At 44.1% G+C, this 13,463-nt stretch overlaps 1 protein-coding gene across 1 annotated transcript in view; it reads right to left on the bottom strand.

Annotated features, from left to right (window-relative positions):
* The window catches only part of SHOC1 (shortage in chiasmata 1), a 1,878,679-nt gene that overhangs the window by 1,177,557 nt on the left and 687,659 nt on the right, over nt 1–13,463 (bottom strand). Inside the window, exon 12 of the mRNA XM_078676649.1 lies at nt 1,899–2,141. Coding sequence (XP_078532775.1) covers nt 1,899–2,141 — 243 coding nt within the window. The remainder of the gene's footprint in view (nt 1–1,898; nt 2,142–13,463) is intronic.

The raw sequence follows: 13,463 nt of genomic DNA, 5'->3' as shown, positions 1-13,463 counted from the left end.
AAACCAAATGTTAAGACAGATTACAATTGGCTTTTGCAGAATAATAACAATGATGTAAGTAGTAACCCTAGAAATGTATGGAGAAGAGAGGATCTAACTTCCCATTTACTACAATCATTCCAATCTTCACCTTTCGCCTTGCAGTCAGAGACGAGGATTAGTGCTCCACAAACTGAACTGGCTAATGGTATGACTACAGAACAGAGTACGAAACACAGTAGAAGGTACAGAAGGTTTGGTAGATGCCTAACTAAACTATATAGGCTCAAAGATTATGTATGTAAGTAATGTTTTAAGATTATATCGCTCTCCACCACAGATGGTGTATATTCTTTTATAGGTGGACTAGCAGCCCGTCCCGACGTTGTCCGGGCACTTACATGCCACACACCGCGTCAGTGTCCGCTCCCGCCCGTCCGACGTTGTCCGGGCACTTAGACACCACACACCGCGTCAGTGTCCGCTCTCGCCGATGCTAGACGCACACAAACATGCGGGGCACTTACACGCCACACACCGCGTCAGTGTCTGCTCCCGCCGACGCCCCGACGTGATAGAACGCTATCCTGACGCCGATGCTGCAGGCGTGAGTATCAGACCGCACACGCCCACAACGCTAAACGAAACACCCAAAACGCCATTCGCGACATGATAAAACGCCATCCTGACGCCGATGCTGCAGGTGTGAGTATCAGACCGCACACGCCCACAACGCTAAACGACACGCCCAAAATGCTGTATAATGGCTTTTCACACGCCCACCTCGGAGCTGGTGCCAATCCTACGGACTACTTTGCCCCACAATGTTTTTTCCCCTTACAAAGAATATGTTGGGCTGGTGTATAGCCTATGTCCATCTGCTGCAACTCCCCTTTACAATGCTGTATTGGGTGTTGTGATTGGTGCTGTACTTCTTGAGCTTACCTGCCTCAAAGGTTTCAGCTCTCTCTTTTTAATAGTAGTATGGATGGATTGATACCCCTCAGTTCCTTTTCGCCAGAATTTGCAGCGCTTTAAGATTATAAAGAGAGAGCCCAAACCTTTGAGGCGGGTAATCTCAGTAACACCAGCACCAATCACAACACCCAATACAGCGTTGGAAAGGGCAGTTGCAGCAGAAGGACATAGGCTATGCAGACGGATAAAAAAATGTATTAAAAAAATTGCAAAAAACGACATCATCCAGAAGGCCGAGGGCCAAAATAACATCAAACAGGAAATTATGTAATAATGTGACTCACTATATTGAGACTGAGAGCCTGGAGCCAAATTGATCGTGAACAAGGGATATGCTATCCCAAAACGCGTAGATTTGTGCGTGCCTGCTTGAGAAACTCCATGCTCTGAGGATTAAATAAAAAAGCACATAAGTGAAGACAAACGCGAGTTCGTCCCGTTTTTCTCCCAGCTGGGGGAATTGGTTTTCACCAGAATTTGCAGCGCTCTCTCACCGGTTCGTATATCCCCTCAGCAGAACCACGCCGCATTTAAATCCACAACCTACAAAAGCTGTCTCACTTCCATAAGAGAAGATCTGAAATGAAAAGGGGGAACGAGCTAGAACGGAGGTTAGATTGATTTGAGGGGAGCAAATGAATCTCTTGTAATAGAGCTACATAAATCAGGGATTTGTAAAGCGCAGCTACTTACTTGTGAGGGTCTCAAGGAGCTGAGGGGGCCTCCATATCCAGAACTATATGGAGGGGTTATTTAAACTCCTAACATTATATGTGACATCTGTTAGTTGCGTCCTGTAGGTATTTGGTTGAGGTGGAGGTGATCCCAAGAGAAATATACCCATAGAAGCCATTTGAGAATGAAGATTATGGGTAGGAGTATGAAACATGTCCCCAGCAGAAGGGTCCCAAATATCGCATTCTTTTTAAAGGTTTACTTACTTTCCATCTCCGTTACTGGGATGGTATTGAACTCCTCCAGTTGAACTGGTTGCACGTGAGTTGTGCTACAGAGATCTGATGTGAATTTCTCTACCGGTTCTTTTAAAGCTAAATTCAGATGTGGTTCTCTCCACCAATGTTCTTCCAACAGGACCAAATTGGTGATTTCAGGACAGACGTGCAGCATCGTTTTCAGTTCAGGAATCAACAGATGTTGAAAAGTGGAATTTGCGATTTGAGGTACTATTAAATAGTAAACAAAAAAGTGAAGTATGTTAAAAAGTTGAATCTGCGATTTGAGGTACTACTAAATAGTAAAACAAAAAAAAATATGCACTTTCTTACAACACTAAATATGACGATATTACACTAAAATGTTACAATGGTAATAACTAAAACTGTCATATTGATTTTTTGGGTGTGGGGATGGGCAGGGTTGAAAGGCTGTAGTAGTTTTTTAGGTGTATAATGCACAAACAACATATAACAAATATCAAGAGATAGTAGCTTAATAAATTATGGATATTATGCAGCATTGCAAGGATATGAAGTCGTGCTTGTGAGTGAACAACACTGTTTTTTCTTATGAGTCTAAGATAACACATTGCCTCAGGGGTATTCCAACAAAATCCGAGAAGGGCAGGATCCATGGTAGATTTCAAGGATATCCATGAGATAAATTTACACAAAACGAATTTATATGACGCATATTTACACAGTAGTTACCATGATATCTGTCCGGATACGGATTTGCTGGACCTCCTTTGAATATGCCTTCATTAGATACTCATGGTCGTTTGTCACAGTCACAACATATTAGCTTAGTGCCATTGAGTAGTGCAAATGAGATGTTTACATAGATGAGAAGGAGAAGAGAGACAATAACAGAGCCAACGAGAGAGAATGAAAGAGAACAGGAAAGAAGGGCACATTTGCTCAGTAAATAATAATAAAATAAAGATGTGATAAAAAAACACGTTTGATGCATCGATATATGTAGAATAGTACGCATAGTATGTATAGAGGCTCAGAACAAGTGATATTTATGTTTTGATTAATCAAACAAAATGTCGCAACCCCTAGATTACAACACACTGATATCACCCCCTATGGAGCATTGGCTATTGCATTATCAGGCTGATCTGTGCAGGTATTTATTATGAAAAATGATTGTGTAAGTCTCCTAATTATTCATTGATTCACTGGCATCTATCCGTGTTTGCTCTGATTAAACAGTTGTGTTAGTGCGCTCTCCCACCTGTAGACATTGACGGGGCTGGATAATTTCAAATAGGTAAAATTAGCTTTCCTATTTGACAAGATTTGCTTTTTCTGGAACTAGGACCTCTAGACTAGAAATATCCGCCCCAAAAAGCATACACATAGGGGCACTGTTATTGCTTCTATGATTTTTTGCAGACAGACTCAATGTCACATTCTTGGAAAACTGCATGGTTTTGGGCAGTGTGAAAGCATGTGAGCAAATAATTCTATTACACAGCACACCATTTAGTGGTGTGGTGCCTGGCTGAGACCTAGGGCCATATGTATCAAAAAAGAGTTTTGCGATTCTCAAATTGGAATTTTTCAGCGAATCGCAATTAGAGAATCGCAAAATGTAATGCATGTAGGATTTGCTAAAAATTTTACGAATCCTACATATTCCTTATTTGCGAATTGCAAATTGAGATGCCCAAATAAGGAATACCTTCCCATTCATTCCTATGTGCTAGGAGGCCCATAAGAATGAACGGGAAGACATTCTCAATTTGCGATTACCAATTAGAGAATCGCAAATTGAGAATGCAATTTCAAGGGTGCCAAAAGGACACCCTGTTGCACCCCTGAAATATGCATGTGTGCACATTTTAGGCACATACATGCTCTAAGGGCATGTATGTGCTCCAAATGGCACTTTGAAAAAAGCAAAAAAATGCTTTTTTTCTAGAAAATCGCAAATTGTGATTCCTTAAAGCCAAATAGCAAATTTCTGGTGCTTCCAGAATTGCATTTAAGGAATCGCAATTTGCAATTCCTTAATTGCATTCGCAAAATAGAGAATAGAACATTTAGTGATTCTCTATTTTGCAATGGCCTTTTGGGATGATACATCTCAAAAGACCTTTTGCCATTCGCAAAGGGGCCGATTCTGAGAATCGCCCAATTTTGCGAATGTTAAAAAGGCTTGATACATATGGCCCCATGTCTGTAAAATTTGATGGATGTAAAAGAATAAGTTACTAACCTTCAGTAACGTTCTTTCTGTATCTAACTGCAGATTCCTCACCTTTTGACTATTCCTTAGGTGTCATACTGGAAACGTTTGAGCAGTACCTTTGTACACCAGTAGGTGTCGAGGTGCAGTACCGCACTGGCACCGTCCTACTTCAGAAATGACGTGTGGATTCAATATAGGAGCCACTCCCACAGACTTTCAGTTGCTTTTAAGGCTGTCCATGCCCCCAGATGCAGAGACCCAACAACAAATTGGCTTTGACCAGTGTCCAAATTCTTAGACTTGGGATAATTTTAATGAAAAGAGCTCAATTCACAGAATGGGGAGGATGGGAGGGTTGGTGAGGAATCTACCATTAGACAGAATCTATACAAGAAAAAGTGTTCTTCTGATGGAATCTTCTAACTACAAATTCCTCACCTTTTGAACAGATCCCAAAGCAGTACCTATTTGGAGTTTGGTCTGTGAATGGACTCAAACCCAAAAACTCCTCTCTATAAACCTGGCTATCCACACAGTAGTGCCTCGTAAACGTATGGTGTTACGCCCTTGTAGCTTCCTGAGAGATGTCCATGACAAGAACTCCACGCGTCAGCGTTGTGGTAGGAGCTTTGGTTCTGGTGAAATGAGCAGGCAGCCCTTCTAGAAGCTGCTTTTTGGCCAATACAATCCAGTGGGAGAAGGACCATTTTCTGCACAGCCTTGCGTTTCTTAGCTGCAGCGAACCCCACACAGAGCTGATCATCTACCTGGTGTTCTCTGGTACGATCGATGTGAAAGCTCAGTGGTCTTTTGGGGTCCAAGTGATGGAGTGTATCCTCCTCCTCTTTAGAAGGGTGGGCAGAGCTAAGAACACTGGTATGGCAATATTTTTACAGACGTTGAGCTGCATCACAACTTTCAGGAAGAATAAGGCTTTTTTTGTACAGCAGAAACAGTTTTGGACGAAGCTGGTGTATGGCGGGTTGACACAGAAAGCTTGAAGCTCAATTACACACCACACCAATGTTATGGTGACAAGGAACACCGTTTTGAGAGTGAGAAGTCACAGAAGCAGCTGTGAAGCAACTCAAAGGAGGAATACATCAAATATGTTGGAGACCAAGTCAAGGTCCCACTGTTGCATGACAAAGGGAGAGGGAGGAAGCGTATGTCACAGGCTTTTTAAAATACATCGTAACAGGAGATATAAATAATAATAAGGACTGATCCGGCAAAAGCAAAAATCCCGAAAGAGCCGAATGATGCAATTTTAACCGTGCCCAGAGCAAAGTCTTGCTGGATGGGAGGCAAAACAAACAACAAAACATCAGCTAACTTTGTCTAGAGGGGGTCAGTCTGCTGTGTGCTGCACCAAGCCACAAAATTGTCCCAACAACAGGCATAAACTGTCTTTGTCGAGGGACATCTGGCTTCCAAGATAATATCAACCACCTTCGGAGGGAGGTCGGAGGTGTTCAGCTGTCACAGCTCAATTTCCAAGCATGAAGGTGGTGATTGTAAATGTAAATGTCATGGTACTTATAGAGCGCACTGTCACCAGACGGACACCTTGCGGTGTCGCCTATGCGGCTTCCTGGCACTGATACTCATACCGCTGTGGAACCCCTCCTGGCTTTCCTTGTGAAGTGCCCACTCCTGGGCACCCCCAGGGTGAAGCCAGGCATCCTTAGCGCTGTTGGGGCCGGTGTGGAGGCTAAGCAAGCTATTGTCCAAAGTTGCAGCATGGGGCCCATGATTAGAATAGGCACTGAGGCGAGAATTAACAGGTCAGAGGAAATTGAGCCCGAGACCCCGCCGAGGCGGGAATCGAACCCTGGTCCCTGGCCAGAAATCTGCATCAGGGTCTGCCGCTCTAACCATTGAGCCACACTCCTCCAGGGAAGGCCCGGGTGCAGGACCATGTCCTTTTGCTGCGGCAACAGATCTTCCAGAGGGGCAGGGTGACTGGAGGACAGATGCTCTTGCCCAGGAGCTATGGACACCATAATTGTTGTGCCCAATACAGGGCCATTAGGACAGTTGTGGCTCGCATGGCCCACGTGCGGAGGTGTGGGTGCAGGGTGGTTGGAGGGTCACTATTCCGAGAGGGAGCATAACAAAAAAAAAAGGAATAACTTACCTTTCCACCGGGTCCTGCATTTCTGCTCCTGCTCTCCTGCCTTTGACTTCAGGAACAGGAACCAGCCAGCCAGGCTCCCTCCCCTAAGCCAATCATAATGCTGCAATGCAGTGTTGTGATTGGTCTGAGTTCTGTGTTACGGCACTCAGCCAGGGGCTTGAGAGGTGGGCATGTTCTCCATGCAGGCTGTAATGCAGCTTGCATGGAGAACGGGGAAAGTGCGCATGACTGGTCTAGGTGCCCAAAATGGCCGACCAAACAGTCACTGCGCACTTAGGAGTGGTCAAACCACTCAGAATACCCACCCACTCACCTGCCCGCAAAGCAACACAAACATAAAATAATACTAACTGAAAGTTATAATCATTTTATGCATTTGTTTCTTGCACTGCTTGAAAGCAGTGGGGTGACGATCCTCTGCTATAGCGGAGGAGCCGCCACTGCATTAGGATGACGGGTCAGGTTGGTGCTGATCTTCAAAACTCGGGACAGGAGTGGCATCGTCGGAAAGGGGTTCAGGAGCCATAAGATGTACCCTGGGGGTAATGCATCTCTTAGCAAGAGACGCCATCATGGAAACTTCAACACACAGAAATGTTGACATTGCGCACGCTCTGCACTGGTGAATAGATCGAGCCAATGTTCTCCTAATTCAAGGAAGAGACCTTGCTCCACCTCCAAGTGCACCTACCACTTGTGATCCACTAGGAGTCGATGGCTGAGCTTGCCCATCCTGGCTTTCAGAGATCCTGCCAGGTGGTTCACTACCAGAAAAATTCCCTGATGGTCCAGCCATTTGTAGAGGCGTAGTGCCATGTGGCACAAACCCCACCCCGCCTTGTCTGTTGCAATACTACATGACAAAGGTGTTGTCTGTAAGCACCTGTACCAACCTCTCCTGATGGAATGAAGGAAGGCTTTCAATGCTAAGTGGATTGACCTCAGCTCTAGTCACTCCCAGATGTGCAAGGCATCCTGGCACAAGGTCCGTGAGCCCACACCACCCTGTTTGTTGCAATACCACATGGCGGTGGTGCTGTCCGTAGGCACCTGAACCAGCCTCCCTTTAATGGAAGGAAGGCATTCAACGCTAAGTGTATTGCCTGTAGCTCAAGAAGGTTTATGTGAAACTCTGCCAAACGACCGCTCTTTGTGGGTCTCATGGCGTAAACTCTGGAGTGGGGGGCGATATAGCTAGGGCCTTACGGAACCATGCCTAGCACCTGGTGATGGTTCAGTGGTGTAGCCCCCAAAGGGTTATTCTCTCTTCCCCTGTATTGATGAACCCCTCTACGTGTCTGCGGGGTGAACCAGCTGCAACTGATTAAATGCCTCCTTGGGCACCCCAGACTCCACACATGCACCCTATTGGTTATGACTCTGCCTATAATATGACCACCCAAATCTGTTCAGGGGGTGAGTTGGGGCGTTGGGGGATGGTTTCATCTATTTTTTGCAGTTACCAATATGTGGTCTTGTTATCCAGGTATGCTTTTGCAATGCACATGGTGCGCATCTCATACATTGCTACAAGTATAATTGTATCACCTACATTTTACACTGCAGCTCTGATGTGCACTCGTTACACCTTGTACTAATAGGATATGCAATGAAATATGTTTAAATAATAAAATAAAACTCTGATCTCCACTTTTCCCAGGTGGCCTCTCAAACCCAGAAATAATGCATTGGTCATCACTGTCAGCTCTGGGTGGGGTAGAGAGAGGGGGGGCTACCGCTGACCCAATCGCAGTCCAGTATTCATTACTGCTGATCTTTTGCAGCCTCCTCCAAAATCTGGATGTGGTCGGACTGGTCCCCTTGATGTTGAGAGCGTGCTTGCCCCGCAGAATGCAGGACACCATCTTTCCCAGCAACTGCAGGGGTGACCTCACTGAAGTCTAGGACAGAGGCACAAAGAACGGAATCATAGGCTGAATGTCCAGGATGAAAAAAAACGTGCCCAGAATGGCTGGAATGAAGGAGAGCGTCAAAGAAGGAGCCAGGTGTTGCCTTAGCACATTGATAGTGAACCCCAAACATAACAGGAGAATCAGTGTAGTCTGGAAGTGGTTCACGACTGCTTGGGCGAGCCCACCTTCAACAGTCAGTAGTTGAGATAGGGAAGACAGGGACCACTTACCTCAGAAGATATGCTTCTACACTGCCATCACTTTCAGGAACACACGAGCGGCACTGGTGAGCCAAAGGAGAGCAAAGCAAACTGAAAATGCTCCTGTCCCACCAAAAACCACAGGTAGCGCTGACAGGCTTGCGTGACATATATAGAAATAGGCATCCTGCAGATCCAATTCCACCATACAGGCTCCAAGGTTGAGGGCAGGCAAAACCTGGAACATGGTAAACATTTAAATTTCTCCTTCCAGAGAAATTCGTTGAGAGCATGCAGGTTTGAAATAGGACAAAGGCCTATGTCCTTTTTTGGCACCCAATAGTAGAAGGAATAATAGCCACAATGAACTTCTGCTGCGTGCACCCTATCGATAGACCCTTTGGCCAAAAGGGCTTGCACTTCGTGTCGAAAGGCCCACCCCTAATACATCACAGTGCATGGGCTTTGTGCTACTGAAGAATTCCACGTCTGCAAGCCGTTCTTTTTGTCAGCAGTCACCAACAAGAATGCTCACCTTCTATCAGCTATTAATACCACCATCCTTAGAAACTCGGGGGCAGATCTACAAGGAAGTTCCGCAGCGTGGCACCACAAGCCCTTTGGTTGTGCCACGCTGCGGCACTTCCCAAGCACAGGGATGCGACATATTTACAGGAGTATGTTGCATCTCTGTGCTTCCGTCGGCGCTGGTGCACAAACTGCAGTCATGCGCTGGCGCAGGCAACCTTGCACCATGGTGCAAGGATGCCTGCGTCGTGGGGAGATTGGTTTTGTGCAGGAAGGGGAACCTTCCTACACAAAAACAATCACTACAGGCATTTTCCTCTTGCAATGCGTACTGTAGAATGCAGCACACATTGAAAGGGGAAAAAACATGGAAAAATGAAAACATTTCTCCTTGTTGCACCACCCTACGCCACCTCTAAGGTGCCATAGCATTCAGACGCATCTCCAGATTTACGATTTCTTGTAAATCTGGAGATGTGTCTTGTTCCATGGATGTTGCGTGGGAACACCATCATCAACACCCATGGAACGCCCCTTCAAAGCAAAGTGCTGCGTGTGAAGGGGCCGTATTTACAAGGAGAGGAAAAGTCATGCAGGGTGGCTTTTCCTGTCCTTGTAAATATGGAGGAGCCACCTGCGCCACCAGTACGTCACTAAAAGTGACGTACTGGTGGTGCAGGCGGCTTGTAAATCTGCCCCATGGTATACAAAATCAGGGATGCTTAAAAAAGAAGGGGCTGATTTAGATCACAGAGCACGTTATTTACTCTGTCAGGGTGATGGAGTAAATACTCTGGGGCATATTACCAAGCAATAGCGATAATTATCGCTATTGCTTGGTTAGAGACAAAATTTTACCGCTGAGCTGCGGCGATTTTTATCGCAGATAAACCTTGGTATTACCAAGGTTTATCGCAAATGCGATAAAAAACGGCCGCAATGCATGAATATCGCTGAAAAGTCAGCGATATTCATGCATTACCGAGCTAATGCTCTTAGCCATGTTATCCACCTCCCATTGGATAACATGGCTAAGAACTGCTCAGGGCAGGTGTTAGCTTTTGGAGATATTCGCGCTTAGCGCGAACATCTTCAAAAGTTGGTAATAGGAGATAGCGATGTTAGCGACTGTTTCCAGTCGCTAACATCTTGGCACGCCAACTTTGCATGTCATTAGTGATAAATATCACTTACATGCAAAGTGGGGCCCAAGATGGTCGCTATCTCCTACTAGCTGTCGCTAACTGGTGTTAGCGACAGCTAGGTAATAGGGAGATCATTTTATCTCCGCTTTCTTGGCTTTTAAAGCCAAAAAAACGGAGATAAACCCCCTTGATAATATGCCCCTCTGTTACCCAGACAGAGTACTTATACTCCAGAATTAGAGATGTTCATCACTCCAGTGGACATCTCTCACATTGGTAGGAACCGCCATCACAGCGATTCCTGTCAATCCATTCAAAGTGTTATGTGTATCTCCATCAATATGCTAATGCTGTAAATTTCAACATATATATTAAAAAAAATAAATCAAAAACAATACCCCAAAGCAGGGCTTTCTTTTTGAAAAAAAAATGCAATAACCCCCTTCGCCATGGAAGTCTTATATCATAGTGTGGGCGTCATTACATTTCTTTTCCTTACCGCTGCATTTTGGATGGTGGTGTGTGAAAGTAAAAACTGGCCATTTGTCCACCAATGGCCAAACCTCAGACGGCCGGACAGAGTAAGTATGTCTGCGGTGAAGAGAAGTAGTCTCTGTCACTGCCAAACTTAGGGGCATATTATTAAGCACGGCGTTAACATTATCGCTGCTTTAGCGGCAGAAAACTGCCGCTAAAGCAGCGATAATGGGCTTGATAATATGCAGTAGAGAATGCCCATAGAAGCTCATGTTCACACCAGAACATGGGCTTCTATGGGAATTCACAAGGGTGTATTATCAAGCCCATTATCGCCACTTTAGTGGCAGTTTTCTGACCCTAAAGAGGCATTAATGTTAACGCTGTTTCTTGATAATATGCCCCTTAATTTCTCCCTGACTCTAAATGAGGCAGGTGGAACTTCAGTTTGAGAGGGAGGGTACCCTCTCCGTCAAAAGTTAAATCAGGCCCTAAGAGAACTCCTGGGGAAGTAGCAGCAATTACTGACATGACAGCTGACTAGAATTGGGCTAATGCCTACCTAAAAGACTCCATGGTGGGGCAAGAGCAGGCTAAGTGGAGCAAAAATACATCCCATACAGGAGAGATGTTTCCCATTCACTTTCTGGACCTAAAATGGTGCATATTTCACCTGAATCACATGCAAACTGTATCTCTCACCGGGGTCTCACATGTGTCTTGTCATTCCGAGGATTACACTTTAGGTATCACTTGTGAGTTTGCCACAGCACGCATCTCATTTTGAATTTTATCATACTACACAAAGAGCAGCATCTGTGGTACATTATGGCAATATGAAGCGTCTCTAGAGACCTAGGATGTTCCATTATATTTCTCTTGGTATGAAGAAAAGTTTGTAGTACTACAATGAGGTATGTGCGGAGTTTCTCACCGCTTTCAGTACATTTTTATCTTAGTCGGAAACGTGCAACGAACACTCCAATTTTGCCACATACACAATTACATTATCTGCATACTACAATGACTGATTCCAAGTCGAGAGCTCTCCATTCCTAATAGTATAAGCTAAAGGCATCATAACTAAAGCATAGGCGGGGGAGTGGAAGGGAACAACCCTGCTGCACTTGTAAATCTAGGGGCAAGCCATTGAGGACGTCATTGTAGCAGTAATTTACGCAATTGGAGAATATCTATATTCTTTTCAAAACCAAGCTGTTGATTTCAAAGGACGATAAAGTAGTAAAGTGTTGCCCAATCTGGCCCCTATCTAGAGATATAGTGATAAGACCATGATTTTGTTAGGCTTTGTTCTCATCAGTGGAATGTCTGTCGGGGATTAAGCAATTCTGAGCCTTGTGCAATAACTTGATAACTTGGCTTGTTGTTGTACCCGTTATCTTGGGAATATTTTGGCATCTGCCTTTATAAACAAGATTTTTCCATACGACCTACACTGTTTTCTTCTTGCTGGGTTATAGCTTCATATAATGACGATGGCATAACATGCGAACCTAGTGCTTTTTATAAGACAATATGTAGATTGGGAGGAAGTATTTCCATGAATAGGAAATACTATAGATGCTACTTACATTGCCCATCCAACAAAAATGCCTTTGGCCACCTGAGACTTTAAATTGCTTCCGCATCTTATTTTGGGATAGCCGCATGAACTGGCAATAATTCTTCTTCTGTGAATTTGTGGAGCTCTATATTTTACAAGGATGGCTCCAAGCCACTGGTTTGATAAGCCAATGTTTTGGCAAATAACTCAATTAATTGTGTCCTCATATGAGCCACCCAGTATTCAAGCTTGGGCCAGTTTTTGGATGAATACTGATTAGAAGTGGGACAGTATTACCACACCTGGTATTCCTGCATCCAGTAATGCAGCAACGATTTTCTGGTATATATCCACTTACTATAAGCAGGTGGCATGCACTGAATTAAGGGTTAACATTCAGAAATCGGTGCTGTAACACTGATTTATGCATCTAATAGTCAGTATCAGAGGAACCTATAAGGGATCAACCTGGGATCCTGTTAGTGATTTTCTTTGTGCAAATTTCGGGGCCCATAAAGCACTATCGGATAATTAGAGTTTCACAACTGAGCCTAATCAACAAAATAATACATTCAATTCAAGTGAAGCGCATTAGGCTCCACAAGTAACACAGTGAGTGATTACATTTTCAAACCATAAAGGTTTTTTAAAGGTTGAAGGTTTACAAAAGGCAAAAATCAGATAAGTATAATTTCATGATCAAAATGTGTATGCTCAGAGGACGAACCAGCATGAAAATGCATCAAATGGAAAGACAAAGGAAATTCAGTTCACTCATTTGAGGGAGCACTATACAATTGCCTGCTCTGCTCTTTTCTAAGTCTGAATCTACTCAATACAGCTCTGCACTATATTAAAATACGCAATTCTAACATTCTGCACACCTACACACAATTCTCACGAGGCTGTCTAATCAGGTTATGGCAATATGATACAATTATATGGTTTTTAGGTTCTAAGGACTCCTCACAATACACCTTCCCTGTTAGTGCCCTTCAAATGTACAATATCTGTAAGAAGATGAGGTATGGGGACTAGCCTGTACTCTGCAGAAATCTTCATGAATGCACTACTCATTAAAACATTCCATGATTATCACAAAGAATAGAAAAGATTTTGTCACATGGAAAATAAAGCAAAAGAACACTACATTCGATAATTAGGACTCCAGCTTCAGCTAGAAATAAAATGTTCAAGTGTCATACAGCAAGATGGCAAAATAGTGTAGGCATTTAACAATGTAGGCCTATATTAGCTATAATCAATCTAACCGTAAACGAAAGTTTTTACTACAAATAACATTTGCATGTTTATGCTTAAGGCAATATATAAAAAAAAAAATAGAAGGGGGACTAGAAGCTGGCTGTGGTCCAGTACCCG

This window comes from Lissotriton helveticus, chromosome 2_1, assembly GCF_964261635.1.
Source record: "Lissotriton helveticus chromosome 2_1, aLisHel1.1, whole genome shotgun sequence".
Classification (NCBI taxonomy): domain Eukaryota; kingdom Metazoa; phylum Chordata; class Amphibia; order Caudata; family Salamandridae; genus Lissotriton; species Lissotriton helveticus.
This window is presented reverse-complemented; position numbering and strand designations above follow the sequence as displayed.